We start from the raw sequence: 21647 nt of genomic DNA on the forward strand, positions 1-21647 counted from the left end.
TACTGGAAATTAATATGAAAACAGCTGCCTTGCCTGTTTCTACCTCCAAAAGAAATTTTAGTCTGAATTTGACAGTTTTATCAAATACTGAAGTAATGTACTACAACTGAAAAATGATGTTTAAATAGAATGTTCCATACTAAAACTGAGTTTTTCAATGGTTTAAATCATGATTCAAAACTGATTTCAATCAAATCAGCCCTAGAATATGGAGGCCAGATATGGAGCCAATACTTAAATAAAAAATAAATAAAAAAGAACCCACTACTGCTCTGAAGGCATTTACTACCACAACTGTCAGGAGGCTGATCTAATCTATCAGATAGTGTCCAGTCATTTATTCTTCAAAAATATGCAAATAAACACAACTCCCAATCAAGAACATGAAGCCAAATATCTATCTATTTATTTATTCATTTTATTGCATTTCTATACCACTGTTTTTACCCCTGGGGGGGACTCAGAGCGGTGTACAATATGACAAAATGGCAAAAATTCAATGCCAAACATACATACAAAGCAATACATAACGTAATTAATCAATAACATATAAATATGAATTAAAAACATTAAAACTATACAAAGAAACATCATCACATTAACATATCAGACATTGCACTAGTCCCATGGTTTTTAGCTGCTTCAATAATACTATCACTCGCCAAACGCCTGCCTCCATAGCCACGTTTTAAGTTTTTTTCTGACCCAACTGAGAAGGGAGTTCCACAGTTAAGGGACAACCACCGAGAAGGCCCTGTGTTTCATCCCCACCAAATCGAACCTGCGAAGGTAGCAGGACCAAGAGCAGGACCTCCCCGGCCGATCTTACTGTTTGAATTGGTTCATAAAGGCAGATATATTTTTAGATCACAACTGAGACCTAATGCTGGTAGCCACAGTCATTCTTAGACTTTATTTAGGGAACTATATATTTCTCACTAATGTGCGCTCAGTGCATGCTACAACAGCCAGGCAGTAAACCTGTTATGAATATACAGCAACACCTTCCTCTGCACAATATTCTTATTCATTTTTTTGCAAGAAAACAATGCAGGTCAGCATTTAAATGACAAACTGACAATCCATCAACATCAATTATGGAGTAAAAGTTGTTCTTAAACATGCATAACTGCTTGAATGAGTTCAGCTAATTATAACATTGCTAACAGCCATAATTTAGAAATCTGTGGACCGAATCTGAAGATATCTGGAAAAAATAAATAGGCAGGCTAAGTACACATACCAAGAATTCCATGGTATCCTGTCTAAAGTACTGGGACCCATGATAGATATTTGGCCAGGAATAAAAGGCCTATTGTATGTTTTCCCAAGTACTTCAACGTACCTACTAAAACTGACTTTTACTTTGAATAGTCTGCATAAAATAAAACAAACTTCTTCTAAAAAAACCCTCTTAGGCTTAAAAATTGGTTTGCTATTTGGTATAGGAGGCAGAAGTTCAAGAAAAGCACCCAAAGCTCCCTGCAGTGTGTTGAATTAGTTGTGTGGTTATTTGGACCCCAGCCACTGCCCTAGTTCCTATAATTTGCATTAACTCATTTCAGCTATGGAAAAATGTTTTCTGCCATGACAAAATCTTTGGCCTTCAACATCTGATCAGACAACTAACATACTGCACATGCTGAGCAGTCAAACTTGTTCAGCATCTTAAACACAAAAGCTTGTAACACAAAATCAACGCCTAATCAGCATGATCCACAGACCTGGCAGATGCTGCATAAGCAAGCTATAAAAAGCAACAAAGACAGGTTAAACTTTACTAAGTAAATCAGGATGTCCTTCAGTCAAATAAGAAAACTGGTGCGACACTGCAAAAGGGCAGCTTAAAAGGTCTTTCCATTGTCTGACCTTTCAGATTCCACAGGTCTCTTGCTGGCCGCTTATGTACATCACAGAAGCCTATCCCACTGTACAGGCAGTCCCTAGGTTACGAACAGGGTTGTTCTTAAGTTGAATTCTTAAGGTCATTGAAAAAAGTAGGATAACAGAGCTACTGTATTCTATTCACTGGAATTTTCCTATGCTCGAAACAACATATTAAGACAGAAAAATATCACAGCCACTTTGTGACTGAAACAAGAGAGCTTATATGAGTGCTTGACTGTGAAATAACTCCTTTCTGTATTAATGTTAATGCAAAAAGTGCATGCTTATGATTCACTTAAGAAAGACAGATTAAATATACTGATGTCATGAAAGAGCAATGCAGGACCCAGTGCCGTTATCCACTAACAGCTTACCATAAGGTGGTAACATTCTGGAACTGGAAAAAGGATGCAGAAAAGAAACTGTGCTAAAAACCTTTGCACTACTTCACATAGAAAACATTATTTACCACATAATCCATTATACAGAGGTACATAATGTATTCAGGGCATGAAACAGGAAAAACTACTGAAGTCTATGTGTGTGAGAACTCCTTGACATCATTAAACTGAAGGCAAATATTGTCTTATTACTCCTGTCAGGAGTGTATCACAGACAACATAAAGCCTTGAAGGAATTGTGGCATTGAGTCTCAAGAGTATTGTGCCTTACCAGAATGTGTACTCGCAAGGTATTTGTGATTCAACAACAGAAAATAAATAAATAAATAAATAAATAAATAAATAGAACAGTCATGGGCAAACTTTGGCCCTCCAGGTGTTTTGGACTTTAATTCCCAACAGCCGGTAAACTGGCTGAGATTTTTGGGAGTTGAAGTCTAGAACACTTGAAGGACCAAAGTCTGTCCATGCCTGATTTTGAGTGATCTAGCCACTAATTTAGTAGTTGAAAACACCAAGCAAACCAGAAAAATATGCCATAAAAGTGTAGTTGTGTGTCAATTCTAAGACATTGTATCTTTACATGGACAGACAATTTCTCACATCATCCACATGTAACAACTAGTCCCTTCAATCTCAATGGAGAGCACTGAACATTGTAAAAAAAAACACCTCTCTAAGTTTACACTGCAGTTTTTACCTAATCATTTGATCTAGCCCAATAATGTCTGATTGTCAGCAACCCTCCAAAGGCTCAAACAAAGGTTTCTACAGCTTCCTGTCTTTTTAACTGGCAGACATTGATCTAGATCCTGCTGTGTTAAAAACACTGATGCACGGCTAAGCTATGGCAGCTATATAACCATCTACTTTATCACAAAAAGCTAAGTCAGGACATTTATTAAAAAATAAATATAACAAAATTGTGATGTTTTCTTAAGCAAGGAATACTTAGAAGTCGTTTTATCAGTTCCTACTTTTCTAAAAGGGGCCCCCTGGTGGCGCAGCAGGTTAAACTGCTGAGCTGCTGAGCTTGCTGACTGAAATGTTGGCAGTTTGGATCTGGGGAGCAGGGTGAGCTCCTGCTGTTAGCTACAGCTTCTGCCAACCTAGCAGTTTGAAAACATGCAAATGTGAGTAGATCAATAGGTACCGCTTCAGCAGAAAGGTAACAGCACTCCATGCAGTCATGCTGGCCACATGACTTAGGAGGTATCTACGGACAACACCGGCTCTTCGGCTTAGAAATGGAGATGAGCACCACCCCCAGAGTCAGATATGACGAGACTTAATGTCAGGGGAAACCTTTACCTTTTTTTACTTTTCTAAAACATTATGAAGGCAAAGTACTGAGGAAGGGAATTCTTCATATGCACAGCATTTGCCAAGAAGATTTACAATCCTATAAGGCCTGGATATGACATACAAAGTTAATAGGAGCAACTCTGGAGATGATAAAGATTCTTCAGCTAACCTACAATTCTCTACCTCATGACCTGAACCACACACTGGGGCCCATTAAGTTCAGTTTGTTTTACTATCTAAATAACAATATATGATCATTACTACTCTCCTTAATGTCTACTTCCACACACAAAAATTGTGAGGAATTTTTTTCCTTTTAATTGGCTTTTGCACAAACTGCCAATAAAAAGAGAGGAAATTAACCTCAACCTTTCACACCCAAACTGCCATAAGCTAGGCTTTTGCCCCAAGTTGAAGAAGTGCTCATCCATGGGGAAAGAACATTCATTACTATCCATTATGATTATTTATAAGAACTACAAACTAGACTGAAACAGAAATGTAGCATGGGATTATTAATACTAAAAAATTAAGCTAAGAAGCCATTATTCTTGCATTTTTAAAGGGGTTTTGCATAAATTAATTATCATAAGCTTCTGGAATCTCGTGTCAATAAGTCAGTTATCTGATCACAGCATACTTATCTACAGCATACTTATCTATTTTCTGCTTCTAAAATAAAATGGTAATATATACTATGCTATGCAACTTTTACCATGGTGTCAGTAACAGGCTGGGTTTACACCACAGGCAAATGTAGCCAATGGGTTTTGCAAGATGTTAACACAGATTTGGAGCTTCAAGACTTTTGCAAGTAGTTTAATAATTTGCTTTAAATAGCGATCAGTGACAAATAATGAGTAAGTTGTACCTGATAATACATATACATACCTAGCAGCCTTCCCCATGCTGGTACATTCCCAGCGTTTGGGATTCAACCATTATCAGACCCATTAGCAAAACACCATGAAACTTATGACTTCTATAGTTCAACAACCAACTTGAAGACACACAACCATTGTGAATGGCCAAAATATTACGTATCTGGTAGTTTTCGGTTATCAAAATGATAACATTTTTAATCCATTTTGCACATGAGGTTACTATTTTAAGGGATATAAAAATGTGAACTTTCCTTATGCTGTCTTTTCAGAAGCAGCCAAAACAGTGCTCTTTAATAGTTTCTCAGTTTTGTTATCAATCCAATTAAACTACTGAAACCATACAACATTTACTAATTTGTCTGTAAACATTTCAATTTCAGAAAATAAAGATAATTTCCTATTACAAATGAGGGAAAACAATCTGCTATATGCTTAGGTAAAAATCTCTTGCAATCTATTACTGAAAAGCTGTCCAATATCTGAAGTAGAGAGTTGGTCCAAGAAGCCTGTTGGCATGATAGTGTTACAATTATAAGTGCTGCTATTAGGACATCATCCATTTATACTTACTGGGATGGAAATGTAAAAAAAAAAAAAAGGACATGGAACATTGGCAGTAGCATGGCAGATGGATAAAACTATACTAAGATCATGTATATTAGCTATGCATTACCTTAATGTTTAAGAAAGTATTAACGAACTACATCTGTGCAAACTTACACTTGAAGTAACAGAACACAATAGTGGGATTGTCTTCCTCCTTGTGAAGAAGGATTCTAAAAGCATTTTTTCATATAGAAAAACAAAGCTACACTGAAGTGAAAAACTTCAAACAGTGTTACACATTTACAAGCTTTTGAAATCACATGATTAGCTGCAGTGTCAATAACAAATCAAGTATCTTTATCAGCTGATCGAAAGTTTCCTGCCATTTGGGACTAGCATGAATACAGAAGAGTTGCCACTGTGAAATAGATTCAAAATGATAGATTAAGAAGCTGATATGCTTGAACATTTGGTGTCCTAACATAAGATTACAAATATCATTTAGCATTTCTTCTCTAAAACTGAAGAACTGAAGTATCTATGGAGATTCTGTGTCAATAACTGAAAGCTGCTAACAACTATCTCTCATTGATCAGGATGCTGACCTTTTGCAAATCTGGCATTTAAAAGAGTTGGTTAACAGCATTACATATTTCATTTATTCAGTGATGTGAAATAGAAGAGAAAACAACATTTTCAAATGCTTATTTCAAAAAATGATTAATTCTGACTCACTCAGGTGGCAACTTCATTTTATGACCAACCTTTGCATCCTATGCTTTTTGCAAGAAGCTAGGAGTAATAGATAGATGGACCTGTCTGATAGGGATACTATATCTTTCTTAGCTCAATAGGGAATTAGAACCAAGGTCCCTCAATCAAAGTTCACTACTTACACCATTTTATACACCACTTGTGGCCAGCTGTAACAACCAAGCAAGCAAGTATTTAATCCCACCTCTAAACACGAGTGACTACTGCAGAAAGATGAACCAAACTTAAAAATTCTGCTGGTTTTATGTCTTTTGGTTAAGAAGCATCCCACTCATTATTCTTAAAAGATTTACCCCTGTTGCCAACTACATCTGTGCGTAAATTTGAATACTTTAGAAGAACCTAGAGCCAGATGGTGGGTACAGCCCTAATACCCACTATTGCCTGATCTAAGACTAAAAAATGGCAACACAGAGAAAAGATCACTAGAAACAAACAGAAATTGGAAGTGACCATATATCCACTTCTGGTTTCAATTTTCAGATTTTGGAAAGAGAGTTTAGGCCAAAGCCACAGTTTCAGGAGTTTCTAGGGATGGCAAGCCCCAACTTTTCATATAATTTCACACACACTATTTCATGTTGCGCCACTTAGAGGGCTCAAGCTACCAAAAAAAAAAAAAGACTCATTATAGTCTGTACTTGGTCCATCCCAGCACTAAGCCAAGACATACTTCAACATCATTTGTTGAAAAAGCCAGTTAGTCTTCAAGTGAGAAAAATCATCATGGCTTATTCAGCCAATTTTTTTGTCTAATATCTTTCTCCCTTTTCTGTAAGAAGTGATTTCAAACATTAAGTCACCAAAAATACCTATTATTCTGTTTTTGTGGATGCCAAATCTTTATTACCACTTCTTCTAGGAAAATATATTTTCCTAGGTGGTTTAAGTTTAGAAAGACCATTGGTGTAGTGTTATGGAACTGAATTTTTGTGAGACAATAGTGATTTGCCTGTAATCTTTTATGAGTATTTTTGTTCTGGTTTTTAAGGGCAAGTGTGGTTTGGCACTTGACTATCAAACCACAAGTTTTCCTTGTCCTTATGGCCCTGTGCAAGATTCTGTTGTTACCTTTGTCAAGTTGACTCCAACTTTGATTTATGGTGACCTCATGACCTCCAAGTTACTCTATCATCAACAGCCCTGCTTAAACCCTGCACACACTGGCCATGGCTTTCTTGACTGAGTCTATGCAAGTTAGTTGACCTTGAGTCTTAGACCCTTGCCTGTGGCTTTTTGTTTCTGCCCATTAAATATATATTGCTATTACATAGGATATATGTTTTCTCACAGGTCCCATGTTTCCATAGCAGTCATTGTCTGATTATCCCATTATCAGATATTTTATGTTTTTATCCATGGCCGATATTAAAAAAAAATAGAAATGTGCATATAGATCCAAATAGGTTGAGAACCCTAATTTAGCTGATATTACGTGCAATGGTGCTGGGAAATATCTATCCAATTAAAAAAAAATCAGTCGTCAAACTTTCAAATCAATTATTTGTTCTCTGAGATCGTGAGATGATGGGGATATTAACAATCAGGGTACTCTACCATATAAACTCAGAAGATATTACTAAAGTACACATAGTTTCTTTGAAGATTCTTGCCTGACACAAAGCAGTGCCAAATGCATAGGAATTCTAGAATGAGTGGAATTCTAGATAAGAGTGGTGTGTAGAAAGAAATGAGAATATGGAAGGATGAGGATTGGGGCGGAGACAACACAGCAATTTATCTTGAGTTCATTTTAAGCTGCCCTTCTTTCACACTTTTGTGGAATGACAAGAGGCATGTGTGAGTCAAATGAATAAACCAGAATAACCCAGGCTTCTAGGTTCAGACATGCCAGACCAGTTATTGTAGGGCAGAATATAGCATAACACCACCGTTTCAAATTGGAGCTTGCTGACAGCATTAAATAATAATTCCTAACAAGAGCCCATGCTTAGACAAATGACCAGGCAAGTACTAATAGATCAGGGAAGAAGTATTTAGTACTGTACAGATCACATACAGCCTGACACTGTATGTGAACCGGGACATTAAAGTAAGTTGTCTGCCCATTTTATCCACAGAATGAAAACATACAATTTTTCAGAAAATGCTGATGCTGTTGCATACCAAGGCTGGGGGTGGCACCTTTGAACCCGTTACCACACCAAAGTTCTATAAGCAAAGCAGTTTATTGAAGAATAATATAGCAAAAGCCAAAAAAGGTAAAAGGCATTTAAACAAGTAATTGACTGCTGAATTGACAGAGCAATCAATTCAGCAACGTAATAATCCAGTCAATATCCAAGACAGGAAACAGAAGTGTCCCAATATCCAATGCACAAGTCTGCAGGAATTAGAGTCACTCAGTTCCAAAAGGTTTCCAGAATTCTAAGCACCTTGAAGAAACAGAAGCAAACCCGAACCAATAAATCCAAAGGCAGAAACTTGAATCCAAGGCAAACAGCATACAGAATATCAGCATGAACATGAAGGCATGGATACAAAGCATGAAGCAGAAGATCTGGTTGTCCATGAAAACCAAATGTTGGACTCACTGAATTCTATAGATTCACAGGGCCTATATTTATTCACAAAGTCATAACAAAAGCATTCCTTTTCCCTTGGGAAACCTCTCCCTGACCCCTCTTCTCTCTCAATCTTGCGAGTACCTCCTCCCTAATTCCAGGTGGCGATCCTGATAAATCAGACTTCTTCGGTCAAAGCCTGACTCCCTCAGTTCGCCAATTAGTGCATTTCTTTCCCTATCTGGCCTTGGCTGTTCAACATTTCCCTCAGCCTCCTTTTCTGCCTGCACAGAAGCATCTTTGGCCTGCTGGTCAGCTATCCCAGAATCCTCAGTTTCAATCTAGCTAACAGTACTCTCTTGACCATCATCTCCATTCTCAAACCCCTGAGTCAGCAGGAATCTGATCATTTAACTCCTGCATTGAAACCTCTGCAGATACAGACATAGAATCCTGTGCAGAACCTTGATCATTTTCCTCAGAAGCCTGAGGCAAAGAAACAATGATAGGCTGAACCCCTACAGATGTACTCTTTAGGAAAAATAAAATATATCAAGGGGGTCAGAATGCCATTCATTTCCCTCATTTGCCTTGCCAACAAACTTCTGGAAACAGACAGTAATTCCCCTCCAATGTTACATAGTGAGCTCAGAATTAATCTGGAATTTGAATCCAAGCTGACTACAGTCATACTAGACAAAAGACCACTTAGCTAAACAAATATTCTGACTTAGTTACACAACCAATAAACGTTAGAATACAGTACAGGCAGTCCTTGGGTTGCAAACAGCCAACTTACAAATGACTCAAAGTTACAAACGAGGGTGAGACAACAGGAAGTGTGAGAAATCTACCTCTAGGAAGGTAATTTCACCCCTGTAAGAGTTATCATGTATCAGTAATGGAAATATGGCAAGCCACTGAAAAGCTGAAGGCGGAATAATCTCTGGGTCCAGATAGACTGACTACAAGTTTTTAACAACACTTTAAAGAGGAATTAACCTCTGAACTACGGCAAGGTGTCAACAATATTTTGAAACAATTATGTCCAAGTTTGAAAGGAAATAAGAAGAATCTTTTTGAACTGGAAAACTTTAAATTGCTTTACTAGGAAGAATTGCAGCAATAAGGATGAACATATTACCAAATATGATGTTTTTGTTCCTGAGCGTGCCGTAAATGAAACTCCATTCACCCAATAGAGAAAGATCATCACAAATTTTGTATGGAAGGGGAAAAGGCCAAGAATTAAGTGGAAAGTTCTTACTGACGATAAACAAAAAGGTGGACTTGTTCTACCAGACCTGAAACCATATTTTGAAGAACTGTGATTTTGTTGATGACAGAATGGATGGTATATTGATGCTAGAAGACTAGAGAATGTTGGCTATAGAAATTATTATTTACTGTTTGGATAACACATATATATTTGGTATGGCAAATCCAATATAGACAAAGCTTTGCAAATAATATGAGAAAAGCACCTTTGAGAATTTGGTTAAAACATACATTGAAATTTCAATATAAGACTCCACTCTGGATTTCGCCACATGAAACTTTCCGAGTGACAAAGAGGAGTGCATAAGATACAAGATGATACTCAAGTTCATAAATAACCAACCTATGCTAAAAACAAGAACTAAAGAAAGAAGGTTTAAATATTGGATGGTATACTTCTGAGCAAATTAAACAGAAATTTAAACAAGATCTTTAACATGGCTTTGAAAAAGAAATAACCAAGTTAGAAAAACATTTTGGCTACAAAAAATAAGATATATCGGGATGATTTAAGAATTTTTATTGAAATATGAGACAACTGAAGAACAAGAAAATGTGTAAAGTAAATCAGAGGTAGGTCATGAAATAAATTTCAATGTGTGGGAAGGAATATGGAGCAAAGGCCTTAAATTTACAAAGGCAAACAAACTGAAAGAAAACTTTTATAAAATGTTTTACAGATGGTACATTGCTCCAGTAAAACTTGCCAAGATGAATAAAAACAAAATAATGGATAATAAATGATGGAAATGTAAGACAAAAGCAGGGACATTTTTCCACATGTGGTGGATTTGTCCTAAGGCCCATGTATAATGAATAACTGTTAAGGAAACAATTCAAAGAATTTTGCAACAGAATATAGAGTTTTTATCAGAGATATTTTTGTTGAGAATAATGTCATCAATAAGAAAAATATGTTTTGTTATTTCAAAATGCTATAACAACTGCCTAAATGCTTCATGCCAGACATTGGAAAGAAAGTATTATTATATCCGTGGGTGAATAATTCACCAAACTGCTAAACTTTGCAGAATTTGATAAATTGACATATCTCCTTAGAAATAAAACTCAATACAATGTTTTCAAAATAACTGGAAACCTTGCACAGAATATTAGGTAGAATAACTAAAGACTGGTCCATAATGGCGTAGGGCGACTAAAAACACATTGAGAGAAAGATGATTATGATAAATGTTATACAATTAGATCACCTTTGTATACTTATGTACATTATACACACACACACACACACACACACTGCTTGTTAAGAGCTTTGATAGGACAAAATATTGTAGGACTCTATTCTGGTGTAAGGTCCCTCCCCTCCTTTCGTAAGAACTTGAAGACCTGGTGGTTTCAACAAGCCTTTGAAAATGACCAGTTCTAACTCAGCCCCACACATTGTCTAATACAGCCTTATTCTTCCTACCAGTTATTCATATTCTTTCCTCTAATCGGCCCTGGAATGAACAGCCACAGACCCATACCTAGTATTATTGTTGCCTGCCATAGCATTGCACTTAATTCCCGGCCCCCTAGAATTTTTGGGCTTGCACATATCTTGGCCCAGCCTTTTAAATTTTTAATTGCCTTGAAAAGGCAGGATTACTTTTAATATTTGTGTGTTATGGCAACAATTTTTATGCTTATATTTTGTTTGTTAATATTATGGTTATGTTGTTTTACTCTGTATATTCTGTGTACTTGGGAACCGCTCTGAGTCCCCTCGGGGAGATGGAGTGGTATATAAATAAAGTTTTTTATTATTATTATTCTTTCAAATAGGATACACATGTTTACTATTATTAGAAGATGTAAAATTACTACTGTTAATCAGTGCCTTTATATACCAATAGTTATGTTATAATATGTACACTTTGGAAAGTTAAAAAATAGTTATCTTGGAGAACAGGTGTCTCCACTGAAGCTTTATCACCAATCCTTGTTTTCATAACAAGCCAAATTTTTCAAAATCCAATGATCACAAGGACAGAAAATGAGGTGTAATCTTCTGAACAGGGGCACAGACAGAAAAACCAACACAACTGGGGCTGTCAATCCTTTCCTATACTATCCAAAGTTTTTATATATGTAAGTCAGAATTGGTATATTTTTAAGTGTAACTCATATATTGGTTGGCGTTACACTTAAAATCTACCTATTCCAACTTACAAATTCAACTTAAGAACAAACATACAGAACCGATCTTATTCATAACTTGGGGAGTGTCTGTATACTAAAACATTGAATATATCATTATTTAAGGTATTTTCAAATATTTAAAATATAAGTGTTAATGTGAGACCATATGGTTAAGCTTTAGCTTTCAAATAGTTTAATTGGTAAAGGACAGATAAAAATCGGACTCCTAAAGAATAGTCTCAAAATAATCGGTATGACCAACATTTCCCTCAATGAGGATAATTCCATACATGTGCCATGTTAATTGTGAAATAATTGCCTGAACAACTATTCATGTCAAATAGAAATGTATTTTTGAGCGGAGGACCTCTGCTCTAACCACCTGTGAAATCAGTGTCCATGTGTACATTCACTATCATTAAGCCAAAGTCCTGGTTGGAGCTTCTCTACCTAGAGGAGTGGGACATTATCAGCCATCTATAACTGCCAACTTCATACACCACCCTTACTTCCAATTGGAGAAAAAGAGTAATGTAAGGAATTCATATTATTATCTCGTGATTAAGAAATTGGAGAAAATATCAGAATATCCTCTGTTTTCTGTGTCTCTCCCTGGTCAATAGGGAAAGGAGGAAAATTGTTTGTGAGAAGGATAGCTTGGGAGACTTTTAAAGCCAGACTCATCTTCCAATATCTCTTCATACCAATGCTGTGCAGGTATTGAAAACATACCTGTTTCTATGTTAGTCTGGAATCAATAGTGAATAAAGAGATAAAGTAATCTTATTTTGCTTTTAGCAAGGTCCAGTACAATTTGAAATAACTGTTTCAAGTATTAAAAGTCACTCACAGGGTGACAACATAACCGCCCATGAAAACTTTAAAGTAAAGTGGCTAGGACTGCGTTTAATATGCCTCATTCTATGGTGGCCACTTTTCATTCTAATTTAATAACCACCATTTGCAAGTGTCACCACACTTTCTGAACACCACATCAGCTTCCAAAATCTTGAGTTTTTATTTTTTTTCCTATTTGTGACCTCATTCTCTTCCGTTCCCACATTTTTGTTCAACACACACACACACACACAACAGTCAGTTAATTTGGAAACATACAGGCAGTTCTCTGCTGGAGTTTGCATTCCTTTTCCAGCTAAGTTGTCTCCATGGTATTTACTCTAATGGTCACCTCTTACTGTTTTCTAATCTCTGCTTATGTAGCCAAAATTTCTCTCCACATGTATCAAAGTGAAATTTACTCCTGCTGAAATACAAACAAGTTATGAACAAAACAATATTTTTTCTCTAACACTAACAATTTGTGAAAAGTACCTTGACACTGTTCTGTGTGGGGCTGTCCTGAATACAGATTAACCTGCCTTTTAAAGCGAACAATGACTTGAAAATACACTTTCTTCCAAGAGAAGTAAATGGGCTTGCATGTTAGGTTATGCTGAGTTTAAGGCCGAAGTAACTACTGATTGATATTACAAATCTAAATCAAAACTAGTTTATGCTAAGACAGTTAAAAATATAATATTGTTCCCTACCTATAAAATAAGAAAGCAATAAAACCCTCTTTTTAAAAAAAAAATAAAAATAAAGGAGGTGTAGCAAAAGGAGCAATGTAATTATGGTTCCCTGTTACATCTGAGCTAACTGCTACCAAAACTATTTTGGTCTCCTAAAACTGAAGTACTTTGAAAAGAACTCAATAAAGTACAATCAGCCCCCCATATCCATGGTTTCTATATTCACGAATTCAACTATTCAAAAAGCCAATTTTTATTTTACCATTTTATATGAGTGATACCATTTTGCTATGCCAAGAAATATAATAGGATTTGAAGATCAATTGATTTTGTTATCTACAGGGGAGCCTGGAACCAAATCCCAGCAAATATGAAAGTCCCACTGTACTGAGAAATGTTACACTACTAATTTCAACCAGAACAAAATGTTTAAAGTGCAGAAATTGCTCACTTGGGGGGGGGGGGGGGGGGGAGAGACACACATTTTTCTAATATTTCAGACATTTCAAAAAAACTTTCTAAACATGAGGCTAAATCACAATCCCTGATCATCAGTCTGCTCATTCACTCTTCTGGGAGGTAGAGTTTAACACCTCTGGAGATATATCCTAGTCCGAATGTTGACCTAAAACCGATCTTAACTGTATCATATGAAACACAGATCTAGACTTAATCAAATCATTACAGGGTATAATACTGACCAAAAAGGGGCCTCTCTCCATTTATCCCTAAGCAGTCTCTCCAATTCCACTCATCTCATTTTACCCACGTCTACAACTTACACCAGTAAGTGAAGAAGTTCAATAGAAATTTTGTGAAGGATCTACATCCCTTACTCAGGAAGATTTCAACATTTCTCTTCTTGAGAAAGAATTTTATTGTTTCAAAGAACTGCAACTCTGCCTGGTTGATAGTAAGTGCACATAATTATTCAAGCCACCTCAGATTAAGAAACAGAAAATCTAGCAAAAAAGATCTTGAGCTTCCAAAACACTTGAAAGTTGGGTTTTCAGAAGACTGGGCTGACTGAAATTCATGCTTACAAGGTTCTCTTGTTTTAATTTAATGTAGAATTATAAACATGAATGGTCACACTATTCAACTATTTCAAATCAGTAGCAACCCAAATTGAGGGAAAACCCAAATAACGTTTTATTAGTGGGAGGAGTGTTCCAGACAACTCTCTGTATGTCACAAAGTCAAAACAATGACTGCAATATATAAACACTTCAACTATATTAAAATTCAAATTAGGATTCTTATACTACATGAACACCAGGCATTGGATAAAGTTTGATAACTAAATACATGAAGGGGGTGGTGTATGTAATGAAATTACATAACAAGAAAGAAAAAAACTTTCTAGATTGCTCTTCTAAAAGAAGATCAACTGCTGTTTCTAAACTGCAGACTATCTACATGCAACTGCATATGCAACCTATAACAAGGAATACACTAAATTCCACCAACACATTAATATACAAAAAGTCCCAGTATAAAATACTATAATATGTCACAAGTAACATATTAAACAACCACTGTACAAAGTTTTAATATTCATACTAGTGTCGAATATCAAGAAAAACCAATCACAAAGTGTCAGGGACTTGACATATCAATCCAAGGAAGGCAGCCCTGATCAGTTTTTCAGTGTGCTCAACCGTCTTGAGCAAAAAAGAAAAACAGGCTCCCAAAGAACCACAAATTCCTATGTATCACCAGTAAGTTATCCTAAGGGAAGAGATTCCCCAAATTCTTCCCCAAATTGTCCTAAAACATAATCATACTGTTCACTCTTAGTGACAATTAGCTATAGATTTTACATTCTTTTGAATGCTACATTCTCTAAATCAATATCCTTTGTTTAGAACCCATGAACTATTTTTGGGCTCTAATGCAGGACCAGAGAATCTCAAACTTGAACCCAAGAAGAGAGCATGTGATAATTATTCCTACTGAGAGTATGCACTTGCAATCAATATTCTCTTCTACCCTAAAAATACCTGACTTCCCATTACAAATCTGACTTGTCATCAAAACTAGTTCTTCTCTACTGTGCCAAGTCAGAAAGAACCTCCTATTTTACAACAATGCATCCTTTTCTGTGTGTAGGTGCCTTCCAATCACCTGTCAACTTACCATGACACCATTAATTTCATAGAGTTTTCTTAGCCAAGGAATACTCAGAGGTGGTTTTGTCAATTCCTTCCTCTGAAATATAGTCCACAGCACCTGGTATTTGTTGGTGCTCTTCCATCTAAGCACTAACCAAAGTGTAGCTTCCAAGATCAGAAGAGATATGTTGCCTTTAGGGTATTTAGGCCTCTCCCTTCTAAAGAATATTTGTACTTCTAAAGGAGCCCTGCCTTCTCCTCCATTAGAAATTTTACTTCCCCACAGGACTGAAATAACCCCAGAAAGCCTCCTTTGCAGGGGATACTTCACCACTCAATGTAGTCCAGACCCAAGGTGCAGACATAATACAAGATATCCAAGTAATTGTGTCCATCTCCAATGCTTACTTGACTGAAAAATGACAGCATAAACCCCTGAGAATCGACTATCAAGAATGATAACAACAACACCACGGACACCAACACATTTTATTCATTACCTGCTTCTCAGGGTTCAAGGCAGGGTACAACATAATTAATACAAGTGAATATTACCAATAAAAGACACAAGTTTTTAATTTTAAATTCTGACAGCTTGCTTAGTGGACAGAGCTCTTCTGGCAGGTCATTCCACAGTATAGAGGAATCAGGTGAAAAGGTCCCCTGATTGACCATTGCCAGTCGGGTTCTGGCAGGTTGAAGCAAACATCCCGCAGAGGACCTCAGTGTACAGGGAGGATTACATTGAGAGGTAACCTGGACCCAAACCATGTAGGGCAGTGGTTCTCAACCTGGGGTCCCCAGATGTTTTTGGCCTACAACTCCCAGAAATCCCAGCTAATTTTAACAGCTGTTAGGATTTCTGGGAGTTGTAGGCCAAAAACATCTGGGGACCCCAGGTTGAGAACCACTGAGTAGGGCTTTAAATGTGATAACCAATATTTTGTACTTTACCCAGGAACTAACTGGCAACTGTTGAAGTGATTACCCCAATTTCTTCCCTTTTCTCCCTGACACACATAACAGCTGCCCAAGACCTTTTTATTGACACGTCACCTCTTTACCACACACATACCCATCATTCTCCCCAAGTCTAAGCATTAGGGGCCTTGACCCCTTCCATGGGGAAGAACCCTCTCAAAACCCATCATCTACTAGCTTTCTTTACCACCTTCCTATTCTTCTCCTCCTTCACATGAAGCCACCAATCATCCATCCCTTTTCCTCCCATTCATACTTGCCCTCCTACCCCAAGGCTTGCCAAGCCATCTCCTCATCCTTTTACTGTAACTCTACATTGCAATATCTCCACTGGTTGCCAATCCGTTTTCTTTGTACAATTCAAATAGCTGATTTTGACCTATAAAGCCCTACATGGCTTGGTCCACATAATTTGAAGGACCATATATCTTATCGGAACTCTATCACTTTCTAGAAAGAGATTTATCTTATCTCTGTCTTCAGTTCGATTGGTGGGAACAAGGGAGAGGGCCTTTTCAGTTATTGCTCCCAGACTCTGGAACTCCCTTCTAGACAGACCAGACTAGCCCCATGCCTGCTTACCTTTTACCATCAGGCATTTACAGAACGCGCAGAGACAGGCTGTTTGGGGATGGTGTGAATTGGGGTTTTTTGGGGGGAGGGTGTGTGTGTAGTTGTTAAATATTGTTATGATTGTATTTTAATATTCATATGCTTCATGACACCCCATCCCCCAGAGTCGGACTCGACTAGACTTAATGCCAAGGGGATATAAATACAGGAAATTAATTAATTAATTAAGACCTACTGTATCTCTCTGGCAGGCCTACCCAGGAAATTCTAACTTGTGAATTTTAACCTGTATTTCAATTGTGTGTCTTGTTATATTTCGTTTTAATAGTATTTATCACTGTTTTAATCATGTTGTACCCCGCCTCGAGTCGAAAGGAGAGGCTGGGAATACATCATCATCATTATTACCACTACTATTATTGGACTATTTAAATATTTGAAAGGATGTCACAGTGAGGATGGTGCAAACTTGTTTTCTATGGCCTGGGAGACTAAGAGCCCTTCCAGACAGGCCTTATATCCCAGGATCTGATCCCAAGTTTTCTGTTTATTCCAGATTATCAGGCAATGTGGACTCATATAATCCAGTTAAAAGCGGAAAACCTGGGATCAGATCCTGGGATACAGAGCTGTGTGGAAGGGCCCTCAGATAACCCAGTTCAAAGCAGATATTGTGGATTATCTGCCTTTGGCCCCTTCCACACAGCTATATAAAATCCCACATTATTTGCTTTGAACTAGGTTATATTGCAGCGTGGACTCAGATAACTCAATTTAAAGCAGACATTGTGCATTATCTGCCTTGATATTCTGGATTATATAGCTGTGTGGATGAGCCCTTTGGCCCCTTCCACACAGCTGCATAAAACCCCACATTATCTGCTTTGAGCTGGGTTATATGACAGTGTGGACTCATTATTGTAAGCTGCTCCAAGTCTCCTCAGGGAGCTGGGGTGGGATATAAAGTTTATTATTATTACTATTACTATTATTATTATTTACCTTAATATTCTGGGTTATATAGCTGTGTGGAAGGACTCTAAGGCCCCTTCTTACACTGCCATATAGTCCAATTATCAAAGTAGATAATGCATATTTTCTGCTTTGAACTGGATTATATGACTCTACGTTGCTATATAATCCAGTTCAAAGCAGATAGCCTGGATTTTATATGGCAATGTAGAAGTGTTCTAAGACACAGAGCGATGGGTTCGAATTGCATTAAAAGGGATTCCACCTAAACATTAGGAAGGATTTCCTTAAGGGAAGAGCTGTTCAAGCCTGCAATATTTTGCCTCTCCAGTGTGCTGGAGTCTCTTAGGGCTCTTCCACACAGCCATATAACCCAGAATATATCAAGACAGATAATCCCAGAATATCTGCTTTGAACTGGGTTATCTGAGGGCCCTTCCACACAGCACTATATGCCAGAATATCAAGGCAGAAAATCCCACATTACCTGAGTGTGGACTCAGATAACCTAGTTCAAAGCAGATATAGGATTTTCTGCCTTGATATTCTGAGATATCAGGCTGTGTGGAAGGATCCTGGGTCCACATGAGCGCATTTATGTGTACGAACCCACACAATCTCTTCGATCATCTGGAGAGGCCCTGCTCGCGCTCCCACCTCCTTCGCAGGTGTGATTGGTAGGGACGAGGGAGAGGGCCTTCTCAGTGGTGCCCCCCCCCCCCGACTCTGGAACTCACTTCCCAAGGACAATCAGACATGGCCCAACTCTGGCAGTCTTTAGGAGGCACACTGGAACAAACATGGTTGTTCCAGTGTGCCTTCCCAGAATAAGGAAAACCCTCAGCAATATGCCCTCAAAATGCACTTTACCACTGATTTAGGACTGACTGCGTTCCTTCATCTCTCTTTGAAAACCTTATCCCAGTTATAGCCTACCTTGTTCATGCCCAGCATTATTTTTTAAATTTTAAATTATTGCATTTGGCCCGGCCATAGATTTTTTAAATGCTGTGTGTTACTGTTTATTGCTTATTTTTTGTTTATGTGATTTATATTAATTGTATTGTATTGATTGCTTTTGTTAATTGCTTTTGTTTACTGATGTATTGTGGGCTTGGCCTCATGTAAGCCGCACCGAGTCCCTTGGGGAGATGGTAGCAGGGTATAAAGTTTTATTATTATTATTATATTCCAATTCAAAGCAGATATTGTGGATTTTTTTTCGGCTGGGTGGAAGGGGCCTTGGTATAAATAAACCCTTGGCTGGTTCAGCGAGTCCATGGCAGGCATGGTCAAACTTTGGCCCTCCAAGAGTTTTAGTTGTATTGTATCGATTGCTTTTGTTTACTGATGTACTGTGGGCTTGGCCTCATGTAAGCCGCACCGAGTCCCTTGGGGAGATGGTAGCGGGGTATAAATAAAGTTTTTATTATTATTATTATTATTATTATTATTATTATTATGTTCCAATTCAAAGCAGATATTGTGGGAATTTTTTGTGTGTAAGGGGCCTTGGTATAGATAAACCCTTGCTGGTTCAGCAAGTCCATAGCAGGTATGGTCAAACTTCAGCCCTCCAAGTGTTTTAGTTGTATTGTGCTTTTGTTAACTGATGTAGTGTGGGCTTGGCCTCATGTAAGCCGCACCAAGTCCCTTGGGGAGATGGTAGCGGGGTATAAATAAAGTTATTATTATTATTATTATTATATTCCAATTCAATGCAGATATTGTAGATTTTTTGTTGATTGCTTTTGTTTACTGATATATTGTGGGCTTGGCCTCATGTAAGCCGCACCGAGTCCTTTGGGGAGATGATAGTGGAGTATAAATAAAGTTATTATTATTATTATTATTATTATAGATATTCCAATTCAAAGCAGATATTGTAGGTTTTTTGTTGATTGCTTTTGTTTACTGATATATTGTGGGCTTGGCCTCATGTAAGCCCCACCGAGTCCCTTGGGGAGATTGTAGTGGGTATAAATTAAAAAAAATATTATTATTATTATATATTCCAATTCAAAGCAGATATGTGTGGAAGGGGCCTTGGTATAAATAAACCCTTGGCTGGTTCAGCGAGTCCATAGCAGGCATGGTCAAACTTCGGTCCTCCAAGTGTTTTAGTTGTATTGTATTGATTGCTTTTGTTTACTGATATATTGTGGGCTTGGCCTCATGTAAGCCGCACCGAGTCCCTTGGGGAGATGGTAGCGGGGTATAAATAAAGTGTTATTATTATTATTATTATTATTATTATATATTCCAATTCAAAGCAGATATGTGTGGAAGGGGCCTTGGTATAAATAAACCCTTGGCTGGTTCAGCGAGTCCATAGCAGGCATGGTCAAACTTCGGCCCTCCAAGTGTTTAGGACTTCAACTCCCACCATTCCTAACAGACTCAGAGCCTTTCCTTTTCCCCCTTAAGTTAGGAACTGTGGGAGTTGAAGTCCAAAACACCTGGAGGGCTGAAGTTTGCCCATGGCCTGGTCCATAGTCACCCCGCCCTCCCCCCTTGATTCTAAAGCACCCTCTTTTTTCCAAAGCGGGGGGCATTTCCACGCAGAAGCCCCTTCCCCTCCCCCCCCCCGCACACGCGCATAATATCCGCGCCGCCCCGCACACGCCCCTCCCCCTCCCGCAGGCCCTCGCCTCCCCCCCCTTCTCCCTCTCTCTCTCTCTCCCGCCCAATCCCTCCTTCTCACTCCCTCACTCACCTCCACCGCGGCCTCCAGTTTCCCCTCAAAGGTGAAGTCGATAAGGTCGGGCTTGAGGCACAGCCCGTAATTGATGGGGCGCACCTCGGCCGGGAGACGCTCGAAGGGCCGCTTCTCCGGCATCGTAGCGGCAGCGAGACAGGAAGAATTACAAGCAAGAGGAGAAGAAGAAGAAGGAGAGGCGGAAGACGAGGTGTTTTGAGCGGCGGTGGTTGAGAATGAGAATGAAGAGGAGGAGGAGGCGTCGGCGGCGGCTACGGCTGCTGCTCCTACTGAGGCGAACGGGGAGGCCCTGCGCGCAGGCGCACTAAGGGGGAGGTGGCGACCCCCCGCTGACAGGAGGCGGGGACTGAAAAAGGAGGAGGGAGGAGGAGGAGGAGGGGACGGTCGCGCGCCCAACCAAGAGAGAAGGAAGGCCTCTTGCTGCTGCTGCTGTCGCGAGCGTGCGCGCGCTCCCTCCTTCTCTCGCTCCTGTTGTCGCCGCCGTCCTGTCCCCACCTTCTGCGCATGCGCGCCCCACCTCCCTCGCCTCCTCCCCTCAGTCTCGCGCGCTTCTCTCTCCCCTTCCCCCTCCCCCTTCCCCCAGTGGTGGAGGGCACGCGCGGGATGACGCACGCGCCTCAGCGCCTGCGCACTAGCGGGCGTCGAGGCCGATAAGCTGCTTGAAAGCCAACAGGCAAGGAGACATCTACAGGCCATTGGGTTCTGCCCGCCTGCCTCCCTCCCTCTCTCTCTCTAAGGCTCCGCTATGGGAAGGAGCCAGGCCTCGCGAGAACACCAGCGCGCGTGCTCACTACGTCAACTGGAAAGAGAGAGAGAGCGGTTGGGGAGGGGGGAAGGGGAAAGGGAGGGGCAGCTGCCGCGCATGCGCGTTGGAGTGAAAGCGATTTCCTCTGTTGTCACCTGCAGTGAAACCATTTTCTTCAGTGCCGATTTGAAACTGCGTTAAGTGATCAGTGTAGATGGTCGCCTGCGTATGTGAGATATGGAAACCTTCGGATTTTTTTTAAACATTTT

At 38.9% G+C, this 21647-nt stretch overlaps 1 protein-coding gene across 2 annotated transcripts in view; it reads right to left on the bottom strand.

Moving 5' to 3' along the window:
- NPEPPS (aminopeptidase puromycin sensitive) overlaps window positions 1-21371 on the bottom strand; it is an 85519-nt gene extending 64148 nt beyond the window's left edge. Inside the window, exon 1 of one of the 2 annotated variants that reach the window (XM_060780910.2) lies at window positions 20631-21371. In XM_060780910.2, the coding sequence (XP_060636893.2) occupies window positions 20631-21329 (699 nt within the window). In that variant the 5' untranslated portion in view covers window positions 21330-21371. The remainder of the gene's footprint in view (window positions 1-20630) is intronic. The other variant, XM_060780909.2, reaches the window with a different exon arrangement.
- Between the last annotated feature and the right edge of the window lie 276 nt (window positions 21372-21647).

Source organism: Anolis sagrei, chromosome 6, assembly GCF_037176765.1.
Source record: "Anolis sagrei isolate rAnoSag1 chromosome 6, rAnoSag1.mat, whole genome shotgun sequence".
In the NCBI taxonomy this organism is placed as follows: Eukaryota; Metazoa; Chordata; class Lepidosauria; order Squamata; family Dactyloidae; genus Anolis; species Anolis sagrei.